The sequence below is a fragment of the Cibotium barometz genome, chromosome 25 (assembly GCF_041138505.1).
Source record: "Cibotium barometz isolate CiBa-2024 chromosome 25, ASM4113850v1, whole genome shotgun sequence".
Lineage (NCBI taxonomy): Eukaryota > Viridiplantae > Streptophyta > Polypodiopsida > Cyatheales > Cibotiaceae > Cibotium > Cibotium barometz.
In genome coordinates this window covers 17949356-17963945 of record NC_141070.1, presented here as the reverse complement: position 1 = coordinate 17963945, position 14590 = coordinate 17949356, and the positions used below count along the sequence as shown (strand labels likewise).

At 36.6% G+C, this 14590-nt stretch overlaps 1 protein-coding gene across 3 annotated transcripts in view; it reads right to left on the bottom strand.

The window, feature by feature from the left end:
* LOC147624320 (MADS-box transcription factor 23-like) overlaps positions 1-14590 on the bottom strand; it is a 70476-nt gene that overhangs the window by 34057 nt on the left and 21829 nt on the right. For all 3 annotated transcript variants that reach the window (XM_086819305.1, XM_086819307.1, XM_086819306.1), the window contains exons 2-4: positions 4559-4640; positions 4237-4298; positions 4054-4153 (exon numbers count right to left, since the gene is read on the bottom strand). In XM_086819305.1, the coding sequence (XP_086675431.1) occupies positions 4054-4153; positions 4237-4298; positions 4559-4640 (244 nt within the window). The remainder of the gene's footprint in view (positions 1-4053; positions 4154-4236; positions 4299-4558; positions 4641-14590) is intronic.

The following is a 14590-nucleotide window of genomic DNA, read 5'->3' as shown; positions in this document are numbered from 1 at the left end:
CCTTGAATCGTCCTCTTCAGTGGTGACACTCTTCCTGGGATTCCTCTTTTGTGTCCTTTCTTAACTTCTTTTTTCTGCCATTTTGGCCAGCTCAACCAGTTCCTTGGACTCCTCTTCACTTTCTGGTCGCTTTGTCCTGACTGTTGTGTGGATATCTGGATTGAGCCTTTAGACAAAGGGTAGTCTCTTGTGACTGTGTGTGTAAGAGAGGCCGAAGCGACAATAATACCTACATCTAGGAGTATGGCACCTTCTTCTTTGATGATTTTTTTACATCCCTCCACATTTAATGGACCCAAGCATTCCCATAGAAATCCACGCCTCATGTTGATCTTTCTATACAATATCGTGATAGGTAAGGGAGTGGTGGTACCTCATGCTATGGGATAACCTCATAAAAAAGATTTCACCAATAGTAGCATGATGGACACATGTGGTGCCGAATTAACCAATTTTGGAGATGTTATTAACCCCTTCCTTGTGATATTGATGATCATCGATTTGTACATCACATAGGAGGTAGAACCATTAAATTAGCCAATCCTTTTGCCAAAAAGTCAACATAATAATCCACACATAAAATATCTGCCAAAGCACAATACACACGAGAAATTTTTATCGTCATAACATCTGCCAAAAGAAAGTTGAAAATATCAATCGTATATTCGTAGTTAGCTCACGAGAACCCTTCTGGTAGTTATTCTTGTCACACGTGACATGTACTACCCAAACTTAATCATCTGAAAACTCTTGATAATGCGGTTTCACATACCAGAAGCCATTCTTTGTTTTTGGTAGAGGAACTCTATTAATAGGGAATAAAGAAAAGGTAGTACATGAACCAATCTTAGCCTTGATATGGAAAGGACTAGCCAACGTAGAGCTTTAACTTTCTAGGGTGAGTACCCATATTGGAATCAAAAAGTAAGACCATTTCAACATTTTGAATTTAGTGTTCCTATTTATCCAAAATTTCCACCCTCTGTTAATCCCATTTTGGGCTTAACAACAAAGACACTCCCTACTACACATGGGAGTACTAGAAGAAGTATGTAAAGTACACTATAGATTAGACGTTCACCTCATTTTGAAACTAACAAAGCCACACTCTATTACACATAGGAGTGGCAAAATAAGTGTTATGTAAATGGCACGATAAACATTATATATGTTATAAGAAAAGTTGAAAAATGACCAAGCTTAATAGATTAGGGTTAAATTTAGATTCCTAAATGTGAAATGAAAAGACAAAATCTCGCTTTGTGCCAAATGACTCACTTATCTACTTGCTCTTGTCTTGCGTGTGTGTGTGTGTGTGAGAGAGAGAGAGAGCTAAGAGTATAGTGCATGAATCTTGGTGCATGTCTCTTCTTTGATGTGAGTGAGTGAGCAAGAGAGAGAGGTGAGTCCTTATAAGAGGTTAAGCAACTTCTTGGTGGGGGTGACAATAAGGAGGAGACTCGCAACTATAGTGGTGGTTAGAAGTTACAAATATCCAAGGAAAAATGTAGGAGCTATTTTAAACCCAAGGGCTCTTTTAGAGGGGTTTTTGATATTATCGATCAATTTTTCCATCAAATTTTTTAAGAAATTACGCAAAATTTTATAGGTTTTAGTGAGTCTCCAGAGAAAAATTCGCCAAAAGTACACTACATAATACCATATAAGACAAAAAATTTCAAAGATTCACATAAGTTGCTAAAGTTTTAGGTTAATATATAAAAACATTCCCCAGCCTATCTATAATTATACTATTTTATTTGTTTCTTTTTTTTCCCTCTAGAGATCCTAAGCTTGAAGCATGATAAGAATCCCAAGATAGTTGTAGTTTGTCTCTTAATCTACTAGAATGGGTTAGTTCTGTAGAGAGTAGAATTAATCCATAACATTTGTGGCACCGTTCTCACGGAACCCAAACTTGCTTCTTTCTTATTTGAGTGATCTACACTCATTATTTTGAGTTTTGTGAAAGTTTTAAGTGAAGCTGCAAGTGGATAAGGTTATTATAGATTAGAGAAAAGTGTGGTAAATGTGATATTTTTTGATGTTTTTGGTGGAAATATTGGTTTGTAAGTACTAAAGTAAGCAAATTCGGCAACCTGGAGAGAAGCATTCTAATCCATTTTTGTTTGATTTTTAAATTTTTAAAACACTCTTCCTTTTCACATCAAAAATTAGTATGTTGGGTTTTTTTGCTTTTTTCTAAAAATCATAAAAACATTAATGTTATTTGAGTTTTGCTAAAAGTACATTGTATTAGCCATAGCCTTCAGTCTCAAACTACACCATATGACAAGATTTAGATCCTTGAAATCTTCTTCAAGGGTTTGGGAGTTTTTCACAACTATAAAAAAATAGAGATTTTTATGCCAACAACAATAAGTCTCGAGAATCACTATATGATTTATAGGAATACTTTGCTTTTAAAAAAAAACTTATCCTCTTATCTTTAAATAAAATTCAATGTAGAAATTGAGAGTTTTTCACGACCGTGATTCTTTCAACTTTTTTAAAGCATGATCATCTAATAGATATCTATTCATGTCTTGAATTTCTTGAGAAAATCACACCAAAATATTTTCATCACATAAGGACCTTGAGATGTTTACATAATCTAAACTGACCAATTGAGTTCATTACATGTGAATTTGATATAAAAAGAGAAACATTTTGAGGATAAAAAACAAAGGTTTTTCACGGATACGTGTAACTATCCCTTGGATACTCACGCATGAATTTCTTGAGAAATTCACACCAAATTTGTTTATCTTAGACTTTTGAGGTTCCTACATGTTTTAGACAATCTATTAGACTTGATTGGTGTCGATTTTGCAGTTATAAATCTTAAAAAGAATCCACATGAAAACTAGAGTTTTTCAAGATCGTGATTATCTATGATATTCATGCGTGACCATCTTATTGATATTCACACCGTGATTATCTTTTGAGTGAGCTCATTTGTAAAGGGTGCATAGTCAAATCAATTGAGGGAATAGTGCTGATCAAGAATATTAGCTTCAATCTAAGGGATAAGTTAAAAAGTTGGATGCGAAAAACCGTAGTTATTCACACCATGGAAAACTCAACCCTTGACAAGTAGAGGCGCATAAACATAAAATATGGTCCACGAATTGGATTTTAGCCTAACAAAATACCCTTTCATGAACTAAAGATCTAGGAAGATCTTGGGACATGGAGTTGCTCTAGAAGATAGTGCATCAAATTACCAAGAATCCTCCTACCAGAGGAGTATTGGTGGATCTGATCCTTTGGCTAGAACTCTGTAGAGTATATTTATTCAAAGACATCTGCATTCAAGCAAGACTACTAACAATGAATCCATAGAAGAGGTTTGCATTCAAGCAAGACTACTAGCAAGGTATCCATGGAAGACACTCAAATGGTTGATGAGCGAATGGAGGAGAGAGAGTTTTGAACTCCCCCACAATATCAATTGGCATGTTGAACATTGCCAAAGGGTTATTTGGAATACGATCCAATATGAAATAAGAGGCTCACTCTACCAATGAAGGTTGTGCATTAAGCAATATATGTAAAGGATCCCAACAGGAAGAGGAATTGTGCAAGAAACGCCTCCTATATAGGCTTTGTAGGAATAGAAACATTTACCCATTCCCAAGAACAAATCTCTTACAGTCCTAGGATAAAGAGAGACAAGGAGAGTATCACTAGATCGAGAGAGAACTTTTTCCCACAAGTGAGGATACAAAAATAGAGAACAGAAGTTCAGGGTATGCCAAAAACAATTGCAAAAAGTTCAGGGTATCCCAAAAACAATTGCAAATCTATAATCACCAAAAATAAGAATTAGACACTAGAAGCCTTCAGAGGGCATGAAAGCCCTTCAAACCTTCTAGTAGAGAAGGGCTCTTTATAAAAAGAGGCCACTAATTTTTTTTTAAATCCCAAATTTACACATATAAATACATATTTAGTTCAATTTTCAAGGTGTGGCCTATGCAAGTTCGTTACGCTGAGAATCACTCTACAAACTGGGCCTTTAAAAGAAAAAGAGAAAAAGTTTGTTGATACCTTTCGAGCTCTCACACGGCAGATGCCCATTTGTATCTGCTGCTCAAGCTGGTGGAGCCCCTTCAAGCTTAGCGTTCCGATATCTTCTCCTGATGAACGTCTGCGTAGCAACAACTGATTGAGCATGTTGCTCATATAATGAGATTAAACATGCTATATTGGTTGGACAACATGAGCACTCACTTGCTAATGGATTTTTGGCAATCCAACTGTTCTTTAAGTCGGCCAACTTCATCCAGCCAACACTGCACATGTTATAATCAAAGTTGCTCTTTAATACAAGCTTTGATGAGCTAACAATTAATCAATGTTTACCTCATAGTAGTTGATATATAGCTGAGACATAAGCAGGGGCTGATTTCTAAAAGAGACCTGGATCGATACGCAGGCATACTAAAGTTATGCGTGCTTATACTATAGGTGATTAGTGCAATAATGACACACCGTTTTTTTCAGTCAAACGTTTATTCCACTAAATATATTGATCATGTGCACGTAATCTTACGTTATTGCTCTCCACAGACTGATCCTCATTTTGCTTTTCATTGCTGCTGGCTTTTGCATGTCGTTCAAGAGTCCTCTTCATACTTTAAGTACACGCAGCAAAACCCACTGTGTTAGCTCACTTGCACTACAAGTTACAACACACCCTCCTGATCAAAGTAGCTTATAAAAAAGCATCAGCTTCACAACAAAATCAACTCCAGTGAACCCAAAAAAAGGATGACATTGATTAATTTCACGAAATAAAACAAACAATTTAACCAAAATTATTAAATTCGTAAAAGATAAAAGATAAAAACGTTATGAATCCTAGGCAGTAATGTAGATGTACAATCGAATCAATCTATCTTTCAATACAATCACTATATTATGACTCTTTTTCTGTGTACTCTCTCTCACAACGATGTCTCGGACTAATGCTCTATGCCCTCCAGGGCTTTTGCCTGTTGTTCTCATGTTATCAGATGACAAGGTTCACCGCCATCCTGGGTCTTGTGGGCAAATCAAAGGCGAGGAGGCTATAATCAATGAATTCCTCTCCTCTTTGGGCCAATATTTTGCCTCTATTGCTGCTAGCAAGACCATCTCCTGGCTATCTCAACTGACTCTACGGTAATCTTTTATTTTGACCTTTGTGAAGATGATGTTATGCAACCCCTTGCAAAAGTTGACAAACCCCGAATTTAGATCTGCATAAGTCCATGCATTCATCCTTGGGCTTCATCGATGGTCCTCCAAACTGCAAAAGGCTCCTCTATATTTGCTATAACTGACGAAGTCCTCTCCGCACTTACCTCTTTCGTGTGTCATGAAGAATCTCTAATCCTCAATCTAGCTTCCATCTGAGCACACGTTTACATCAAATTTAACATACAAATGATCATAGAAATACCGTGGTCCTGGCCATGTGTGAGAAGTGAGACGTTGCACACATGATCCTGGCCATGCATGAGGACCCGTGATCCTCCCCTTTAAAGCACGCCATTCCTGCAGACACTGAGCAGTGAGCAGGCCCACGTTCAGTGCACCCTTTCACCCTCGGGCTTTTCTTAATCAGAAAAGCCCCTATTCTTCAGCACTTGGGCACACAAGTTGATGCTGATGAAAGCTCCTACATTAGACACGCTGGTGGAAATTTGGAGCTCGCCTACATCGAGGTCCCAAACTCTGTGAGCAACTATCTTCAAGATATTATTGGTACTGCAGCCCCCAAGTCCAGTCTAGCCCTTCTTTCAAATTCGGAAGATCTTTATGATGGTGTTTCTAGTGATGATGATTTCTGCACCCAATTTGGCACTCTCAATACCCATGTTGTTGTTTATCCTAGTGCATTCCAGATTGGCTGGTCTTTTCCTATTGCTCTGTTCGGTTTGATCTTTGGCTCACTGGGCGCCCCGATCTTCAAGTCTCTCATTTATGATGCAGACGTTTCCACCAACACTCAGATGCCTATTCTTGATAAAAATGGGTGGCGAAAGATGCCACTCCCAGTATGCCTGGCTCTTCATGATTCTGCAAATTGTGTTAAAGACCACGATAAGCATCTACTGGATGGAGTGTACGCTCCTGATGGTTCTCAGTTTCTTGAGATCATTGCTGCTCCTGTTTCTCTTGGTGTTCAAGAACAAAATCAGCGTGTTGATGGTGCAGTTTATGATGCTTCTCATTTTTGAATCTCCGATGGTGTTCAAGTTAAACACCAGGTCTTTGATTGTGTTTTTATCCTTGATGCCGTTTTATGCATCGTTTTTCTGATGCCGCTTACCCTTAATGATGATCAATGTGGCATGACCCTTCATGATGATACTTATGCTCAGGATTATCATCATGCTGCTTTCCTTGGTGATTCCTTGTACATTCAGTTCAGCTCTATACGGGCTCCTGTCTACGAGTTTTTTCATGCAACAGATGGTGTTTTAACTCACGACTTCATTTTCAGTATGTTTCTGATGGTGCTCATGATGCTATTCATAGTGTTACAGCTCCAATTCATATTTCCAATTCGTGCATCATTACTCCGATGCAACATGCCCTTGCTGATGTTCTTAGTGGTGATCCATATGCTGATGGCATCGCCCTCCTCTTGCTGATGATGCTCGCTCATTTGCAACGTATTGCTCTTCAAAGTATGAAAGAGGGGAAGATTAATGTGAACATCCAAGCTCCCATTTTGTTGTGAAGATATGCAGTCGATCCCCGTGCAGGTGCTGAAGTGAGCCACGTGCTCACTTCAAGCTAGAGTAACTCGATAGATTACATATCTGAACTAGATTAATCCTTCATCATAGAGGTTGTTTAACTCTATAATTGCTATCATATCTAGCCTATAATAATAATAAGGTTCTAGTTTAGTAATTTGATAGCTCTTTTCCCTGGTGAAGGTCTAAGATTCAAGCAACGCCAAAAGATTTTGTGCCATAAGCTTATGGCCCGATGATTTTTGGTAAAGTATACAGCTTGATAAAATCTTTGGTACCTCACTACACAAAAGAGCTTACTAAACTTAAAATTTCTTTGTAAGTTCTACTTTGGTTAATGTCAAGAATCTTTTCAATAGGTACAAATAGGGTGTTTCCATCTATAATAAAAGCCCAAAATATAACCATGTGTGCACGCACATAAGAGTGTTGGATTGATGTACTTTGATCCACCACCATGACTTATAAACCTTCTACTAAAAGTTGGCAACATTCTTCCTTAGTACCACACCATTCTCTTTACTAAATATAATATGCACACCCACACACATGCACCTTGGTAACTTAAATAGATACCACCCTTTCTGACACTTTGTAATAGAATAATCATGTTATGGAAACAAATATTTTAAATAGATCCTTGGATATACAACACTTAAACTTGAAAAGGTGACTTGTAGATTTGTCGTGAATGAAGTGGTGATGGAAGTACTTCCGAAATTTTCCAATGAATGATTGTGGCAACCATTATGCCAACCAAGATGATATACATGCTAGGCCATATAAATCTTTATTAAGGTGTTGTGGTCTAAAGATTCTAACTCGTAACCTTATTTTAGCAGAAGCAACTTTTCTCTTTTTTCCTTTTGATTGACAACATTCCTAATGCAATCCTAGTGTATTTGCTTCTTTTTTGTGCATGATTCTTCCAATACCTTCTTGCAAATTTATTATTCTAATACTTTATTGCTAATAAGTCATTTTTTCGGATTCTGTATCCAAATTTAAAATTATTTCTAAAATAATAGCATCCTACATGACATCTTGAAATGTGCAGTTTCCAAATGTAATTCTACATGTGTGTGTATGTGCAAAAGTAAGTGGCATAGTTTTAGGAATAAGTTAATTTTTATTTCCACCTTAAAGTGTTTTAGGAATAAATCAGGTGTACTTAACCCATGTATCTCCACCTTAATGTTTTCTATTTGTAGAGATTTCAAGTAACATTCATGCCCTTAGCCAACCCTTTCACATATTCCTTTGGCCATTACCCTTGGCTACTAAAATAACATGACATTCATGGTTGTTTGAATACCAAATAATCATTACAAATCATTAGATTGAATAAGTTTTTTACTAAGATAATATCAACATCTCCCTTTTCATGTTGTTAACTCAAGGTTGACATGGACCACTTACATGCGTCAATAATACACACTTGCATCTACAACAAGTTTAGACCCTTACTATGAAACTATGCATTGGTCACAAGTGAATTATTATGAAAGTGTGTATTGGTAACAAGTGAAGATGGGCAATCTACAACAAGCCAAGAGCAGGCACAAGTAGTGTAGAGTCACTAAATAATTTACACACACGATAGGCACCACCTTAAAGATCCTTTCCCACCCTCACTTATGTGTTGTTTTTCTACACTTTTTCTCGTGAAGAAATGAAAAATTTTCACACCTCATTGCCAGAGCATACACCCATTCCATCAAGTTTGGGATGACCTCATACTCTCAACTTAGCAATGAGCCTCTTGATAAACCTAGCAAAGCCTCCATTACATGGACACAAAACCGGGAGGGACCAAACCTTTGAGATTTTATGGACACTCATCCCTAAGTTGAACTCATGAGAGACCTAGAATACCACCTTTCATGCTAAGAAGTAGCATGGTTATCACTTCACCAAGGATGGTTGTCATGCTTCAATAAATACCACCACCTATCACACCATTAGTATCGCCTGTAGTTTCAAATCCTCTAGTTTCACCACAACCTTTAATGTCTCCTCCTGGACAAGTGGTGGAGAAATCTCTAGAAACAATCGCCTTTGTAAAAACTATGGAAAAAGGTTCAAGGCTCTATAACTCCTCGAGTGACACCCATGAAACACATTGAGTCAAGACCACTCATAGAGGATGTCATCGACACTTATATGCCACAACAAAACCCCTTAGAAGAAACTCCTCAATAAAAATCCTACCCAGTTTTGAGTATAAAATGAGATGTTGATTTTGTAAGCATGTTTGACAATACCTGAACTCCTATTCACAAGATGTCAACCTTTGGCACCTATGGTCATGGTAGGCAACTAATGAGCTATAAGGTATGAGAGATAAACTATATGACTCCTAGCCAACCTTTAGCTTGCTATAATTGTGGGGAGAACACCTTAAAAGGGAGTGCACCGTTAGAAAACTCTACCAAAAGCATCTTAGCATTGTTATGATGGTGTCTAAGCTATAACATAACTTACATCATTTGAGATTCCCTGACAAACTTTAGTAGGGACCTACCACTCAATTGAAGATGCTAAGTTCCTTGAGAGAGAAAATCACTTTGATAATGAAATGGTATGCACTCAAGTGCAAGCTAATATCAAGAGAGTAAAGGATGCTATAACGACAAAGAAAGCAATAAGGTTTCAAATATAGCCTCAAAAGATCCAAGAGATAAAAAAAATGAGGTAGGAGACAACATAAGAAATCAAATTCGTCAACAAGACAGATGGGTATAATGAAGAAGGAGGATAGTTCAATCATAGAGTGTGATGATGGGAAAATTGAGTTGTCTACTTCATCAAAGGTAGCACCTAGAGGATAAATTCTAGACATGTCTCAAGGAGCTAAAGCTAGAAGAGCTTCATGGAATGGACTCCAAGACCTTCCAAAGAAATTTACACAATATCCAATGGCATTTTAGAAAATACGAGAACCAAGGCTACACAAGACCTAGTGAAGCACACAAAATTCTAATTAGAAGTGCCCGTACCCCCAATCCTCCTAGATCCTTACAAATTCATCCTCCAAGGTAGACCTTGGCCTTATAATTGATGGATACAAGAAAGAAAGCATGTTGTCTCCTCCAAATATTTGCTTTAAATGAGAAATTGTGACCAAGCCCAATGATTTAGTAATCAATGCAAATTTGACAATAAGGGAAGAAAACCATGTGATTGAGTGAATCTAGACCAAACTCCTTGAAGACCCTCCCCTCATATTCGGGTTCCAAAGGAGCAATAAATTCAATGAGAGTGCCTAGTATCTTTGGCCGAGTAAAAAGATAAAAAGATGTGAGATAGGAATGAGTGTGGTAATGTGTGATCCAATCACACTCACATTGGGTGAGTTTCTATCGAGATATCTAGGTCTTTGGCAATATGCAAGAGAGTTGATGGATGCATGATTTGACTAAACCTTCATAGATGTGTTGGGAATAGAGTTTGAGAAGCATAATGATGATGAAAATCCAATCATAAATTTTAAAGATGTACCTTTCAATAGGTTTGGAAAGTACTCAAAGAGAGAGGAGCTTAACACTACCTTGCCATTGAAATTGAACAGTGAAGCATTTACACAATCCTAGATGGGAGAGTTGGAGTCAACATAGCCATAGAAAACAATGGGAGAAATGCAAGTCACTAACTTTGGTTTCTACTATCCTAAATATCAACCTGGCTTATAGAAATCTCATCATGCCCATTCTCATGTGGACTTACTTTCGATCACATCTTTTCTATCGTGTACTTTAAGAAACCTACAACATATGATGTGATATTGGGAAGGTCATTTATGAGACAGCTTAGAATGGTTCACAACTACGGAAGTGACCACGCCTATCTAAGTAAAAAAGAGATCATTATAAAGGTCAGCCTCACAAATTAGAGTCACCACCCTATCACAAACAATCCTCTTGAGCATGCAAACTCTGTCAATAGAAAGGACTATAAAGGATGGAGCTAAAAGTGTGCCGTTTTGAAAAATTCCAAACTGATGATTTGTTATTTATTGAATTAAAATTTAATACAAGTGGATTTTCCAAACCTACACATCCTAGGCAAAATTGATATGACACCCAAAATAGGAGGTTCTCACTTTCGTGATGATGATGGAATGGAAATAGCTTCTATCATGATGATGGATGCTATTTTGGATCTAGAGACCCTATTAAGCTATGCCAATAATTAAGTCTAAGGGATCGAGAGCTCAAAGACTCCCTACAAAGAGGGAAAGACACCTTAGTAGAGCTCACACGTAGTCCACACAACTATGACCGAGCCTAAAAAAAACACAAAGAGAATAAAATCGAGCCCATCAAGATTTTGGCTAAGGAATTTCCAAAGATCAAAATTGACCATGATTGGCTATGTTACTTATAAGATATCAAAACTCAAGAAATGCTTATTGAGGCTTGGAAACCCAACCAGGAGAAGGAAGGCTCACCTGTACAAACACATGTCCTCCTAAGTAATATTGATATCCGTTCTCCCAATCAACCCAAATTCAGGATTCAATGAAACTTAATCGTTTGGCTAGGTAAAAACAAAACCAAGAGTTGGCAATGAAGGACCAAAGAGACAAGGATAAGATGAAAGCTCTCACAAAAAAGAAAATAAAAGGAAATACTAGTACTTGAGCATTTTTACAACTATAGTATAAGTGTGACAAGTTCATTTAAAGTGACAAGGCAAAATGGTCCCTTGGTGACAACCCAACATGGAGGTTTTTTAAGGACCTATGGACATTAAGGAAGTGGACCTAGATGAACTTGGAGAGCAACCTAAGCAGGTGTACATTGCAAAATACCTAGCCTCTAAGGAAGAGGAATATTTGGTTTGTCCTCACAAAGATTTTAGCAATGTGTTTTCTTGGTCCTATGTAGACAAAAATTGTGCACCCTCAGCTGTCATGCACACATTTCCTAATGTGGTTAAAGCAACGCCTATTTAGACAAAGGCCACACGAGATAAACCCTACGTATACTCATCTTATCAAGGATGAAATTAAAAAACTCTTGGATGTAAAATTCATCTATGACATCAAAGACACAGAGAGCGGGTGTCCCCAATTGTCATGGTTGGGGTGATGAAGAAAAATAGCAACCTTACGATCTAAATTGGTCTTAAGAAGGTAAAAACCACCACAATGAAGGATAGCTTTCCACTTTATTTCATAGTGCATGTACTCGAAAGAGTAGTAGGCAAGGAAGTTTGTAGTTTTCTTGAAGGATTCTTAAGATATATTCAAGTCATGATTTATTTGAAGGACCACCAACACAAGACTAACTTCGCTACTCAATGGGACATTTTTGCTTATAAGGTCTTTCTTACCAATGCTCTATCCACATTCCGAAGACTAATGAGTATTGTCTTCAAATAACTCCCCAAAAAATGTTGAGATATTCATGGATGATCTGTGTGAATCCCTCTGGAAAAGAACACCTAGATTGTCTATGAAAAGTATTTGGACTATGCGAGTTATATTGCATCTCTCTGAACCTAAAGAAGTGCCAATTCATGGTAGGCCATGGAGTAATTCTTGGACACATCATTTCCAAGAATGATATATACACTTACAAGAGTAAGGTTAAAGTTATCATCATCGAACTTCCTCAATCCCTTAAGTTCAAGGGTGTCTAAACGTTTCTGGAACATTCTAGATACTAGAAAACTTTTATTTTTATGTATATAGACCTGGCATAACCATTGTACATATTTCTCATTATTTTTGAATGGGTTAAAGAATGCAAGGAGGCATTTTAGAAGTTGAAAAAAGTATCATTTTAATCTCCCATCCTTAGACCACCAGATGTGAGGTGGTTTTTCAAGTGCACAGTGACACCTCTACTTTTGCCAATGTCTGTATCTTAGCACAACTAGGAAAAAAACAACATGGATTTTCCTTTGTGCTATGTAAGGAGAGAACTCAATGACACGAAGAAAAACTACACAACCACTAAGAGGGAAGGATTGGCCATGGTATTTATGTGCAGTGAATAAGTTCAGACATTCTCTTCTTTCCAACACGTTACGGTATTTTTTAGACAATCAAGCACTTCTATACTTGGTGAATGAGCCTTGTTCTATTGGAATGATCACTCGATGGTTGTTAATCCTAATAGAATTTGACTTTATAGTTACAGTTAGAAAAAACTCCCAACATGTTCTAGTTGATCATTTGTCGAGAATTCTAAATGGTGGACATCTCACTGGAGTGGAAGATGACCCGAAAAGAAACTCTTATATCAATGCCTATATGATATATTAATTCTTATGTTGTTGCTTATATAAACGTTTTAGACCCACATCAAATTACTTTTATTTATTAATAGATTGATATAAGCATCGATAACAGGCCCATCTCTTGTACTGAGTCTATGATAGAAAAAGACTTGTACTTCCCATTTCAACTCAAGTAATTCATTTTTTAATATCGCACCCTAATAGTTTTCAGCCTATGATGCATTCTATAATATAGGTTGAGATCTTAAAGCAATCCCTTTCTCCACATGAAGGTTGAATAGACACGCATTCTCCAACTTCTCAACCAAAGGTGTAATTTTTTTCTCTTCATTGTTTCTCTCACTTTCACTTTAGATTAGGTAATTCCTTAATACACTCGCATTAGATGTCAATAATTATTTTTATTGTGCATCTATTAGTGAGAAAGCATAGTTTGGTGGCATGGCTTTAGCATTAATAGAAATCAATACCAAGCTCAATATCAATCATAACATGTATATATATCAAGTTTTATATTCTAAGGATGTGCATTTTTTATAATTAAAAATGATTTATAAAGAGATTATAAATTAAGTTTAGCAAGAAGAGTGCTTTATTATCTCAATTGCAACAAGTGGATGAAACATATTTTGGGTTGACTTTAGCGTGCTTACATCCATTAGAGTTTATGAAAAACTATACAAAAAAAAGAGACCCTAATAGCTTTAGGGTTTGAAAAATAGTTTGGGTTTAGAATTTAAAAAACTACTAGGCTTATGCTACTACTTATGTATGTTTACCTCTATGCTGGCTAAATTTTTACTTCTTCTTTGTTGCTTGTTATAGATTTTTCTAGATTTATTCCATACGAAGACAATTTATAACCGATCTCGCATCTCTACAATTTCTCTCCAATAAGACTCATTCCATTACTATTCTAAAATAATAATAAGAAGAAAGATCTTCCTACTATTCTTCTTCTTGCACTTCATCTTAGATAATCTAGGAGGTAAAAGAGTAAAATAGAGAGGAAGAAAAATGTTACGAGCTTCATCTTCTTCTTTTTCTTGTTTCTCTCATGCAAAAGGCCTTATGCATTATATACAAGACATTCTACATGCATGCACTAGGCTTGCTTTCCTTACACATGCATGCATCAGTTTCTTTTTTGTTCCTCTAATAGAAACACCTTTGTGTGCTCTAATCCTGCATATAATTGAGAGTAATACAACACACTTTCAATTATGCATATTATTCAATGAAAAATATTTATAGTACATTACAAGGAGTACACTTGCTTTTTCTTGTAGCAAATTGTGAATTAAAAGATGTCAAATTATAGAGGACAAGCTAATGGACTAGGGAATTTCATATGACATTTCCCATAACATATAACTTTAACATAAACTAGTGGAACCTTGCCCAACAAAGGATGAGAAAAAGGAGAACAAGAAGAAGGTGCAAAGGGATTCAATGAGTTTTTGAAAGAAGGGACTAACCTAGTAGTAAACACAGCCTACTTCGCTATCCTTCAAGTTTTTATCAATGAGTTCTCTAGTTTGGAACGGTGTATTGGCCAAAATCCTTGACTATGTACATAAGCTATT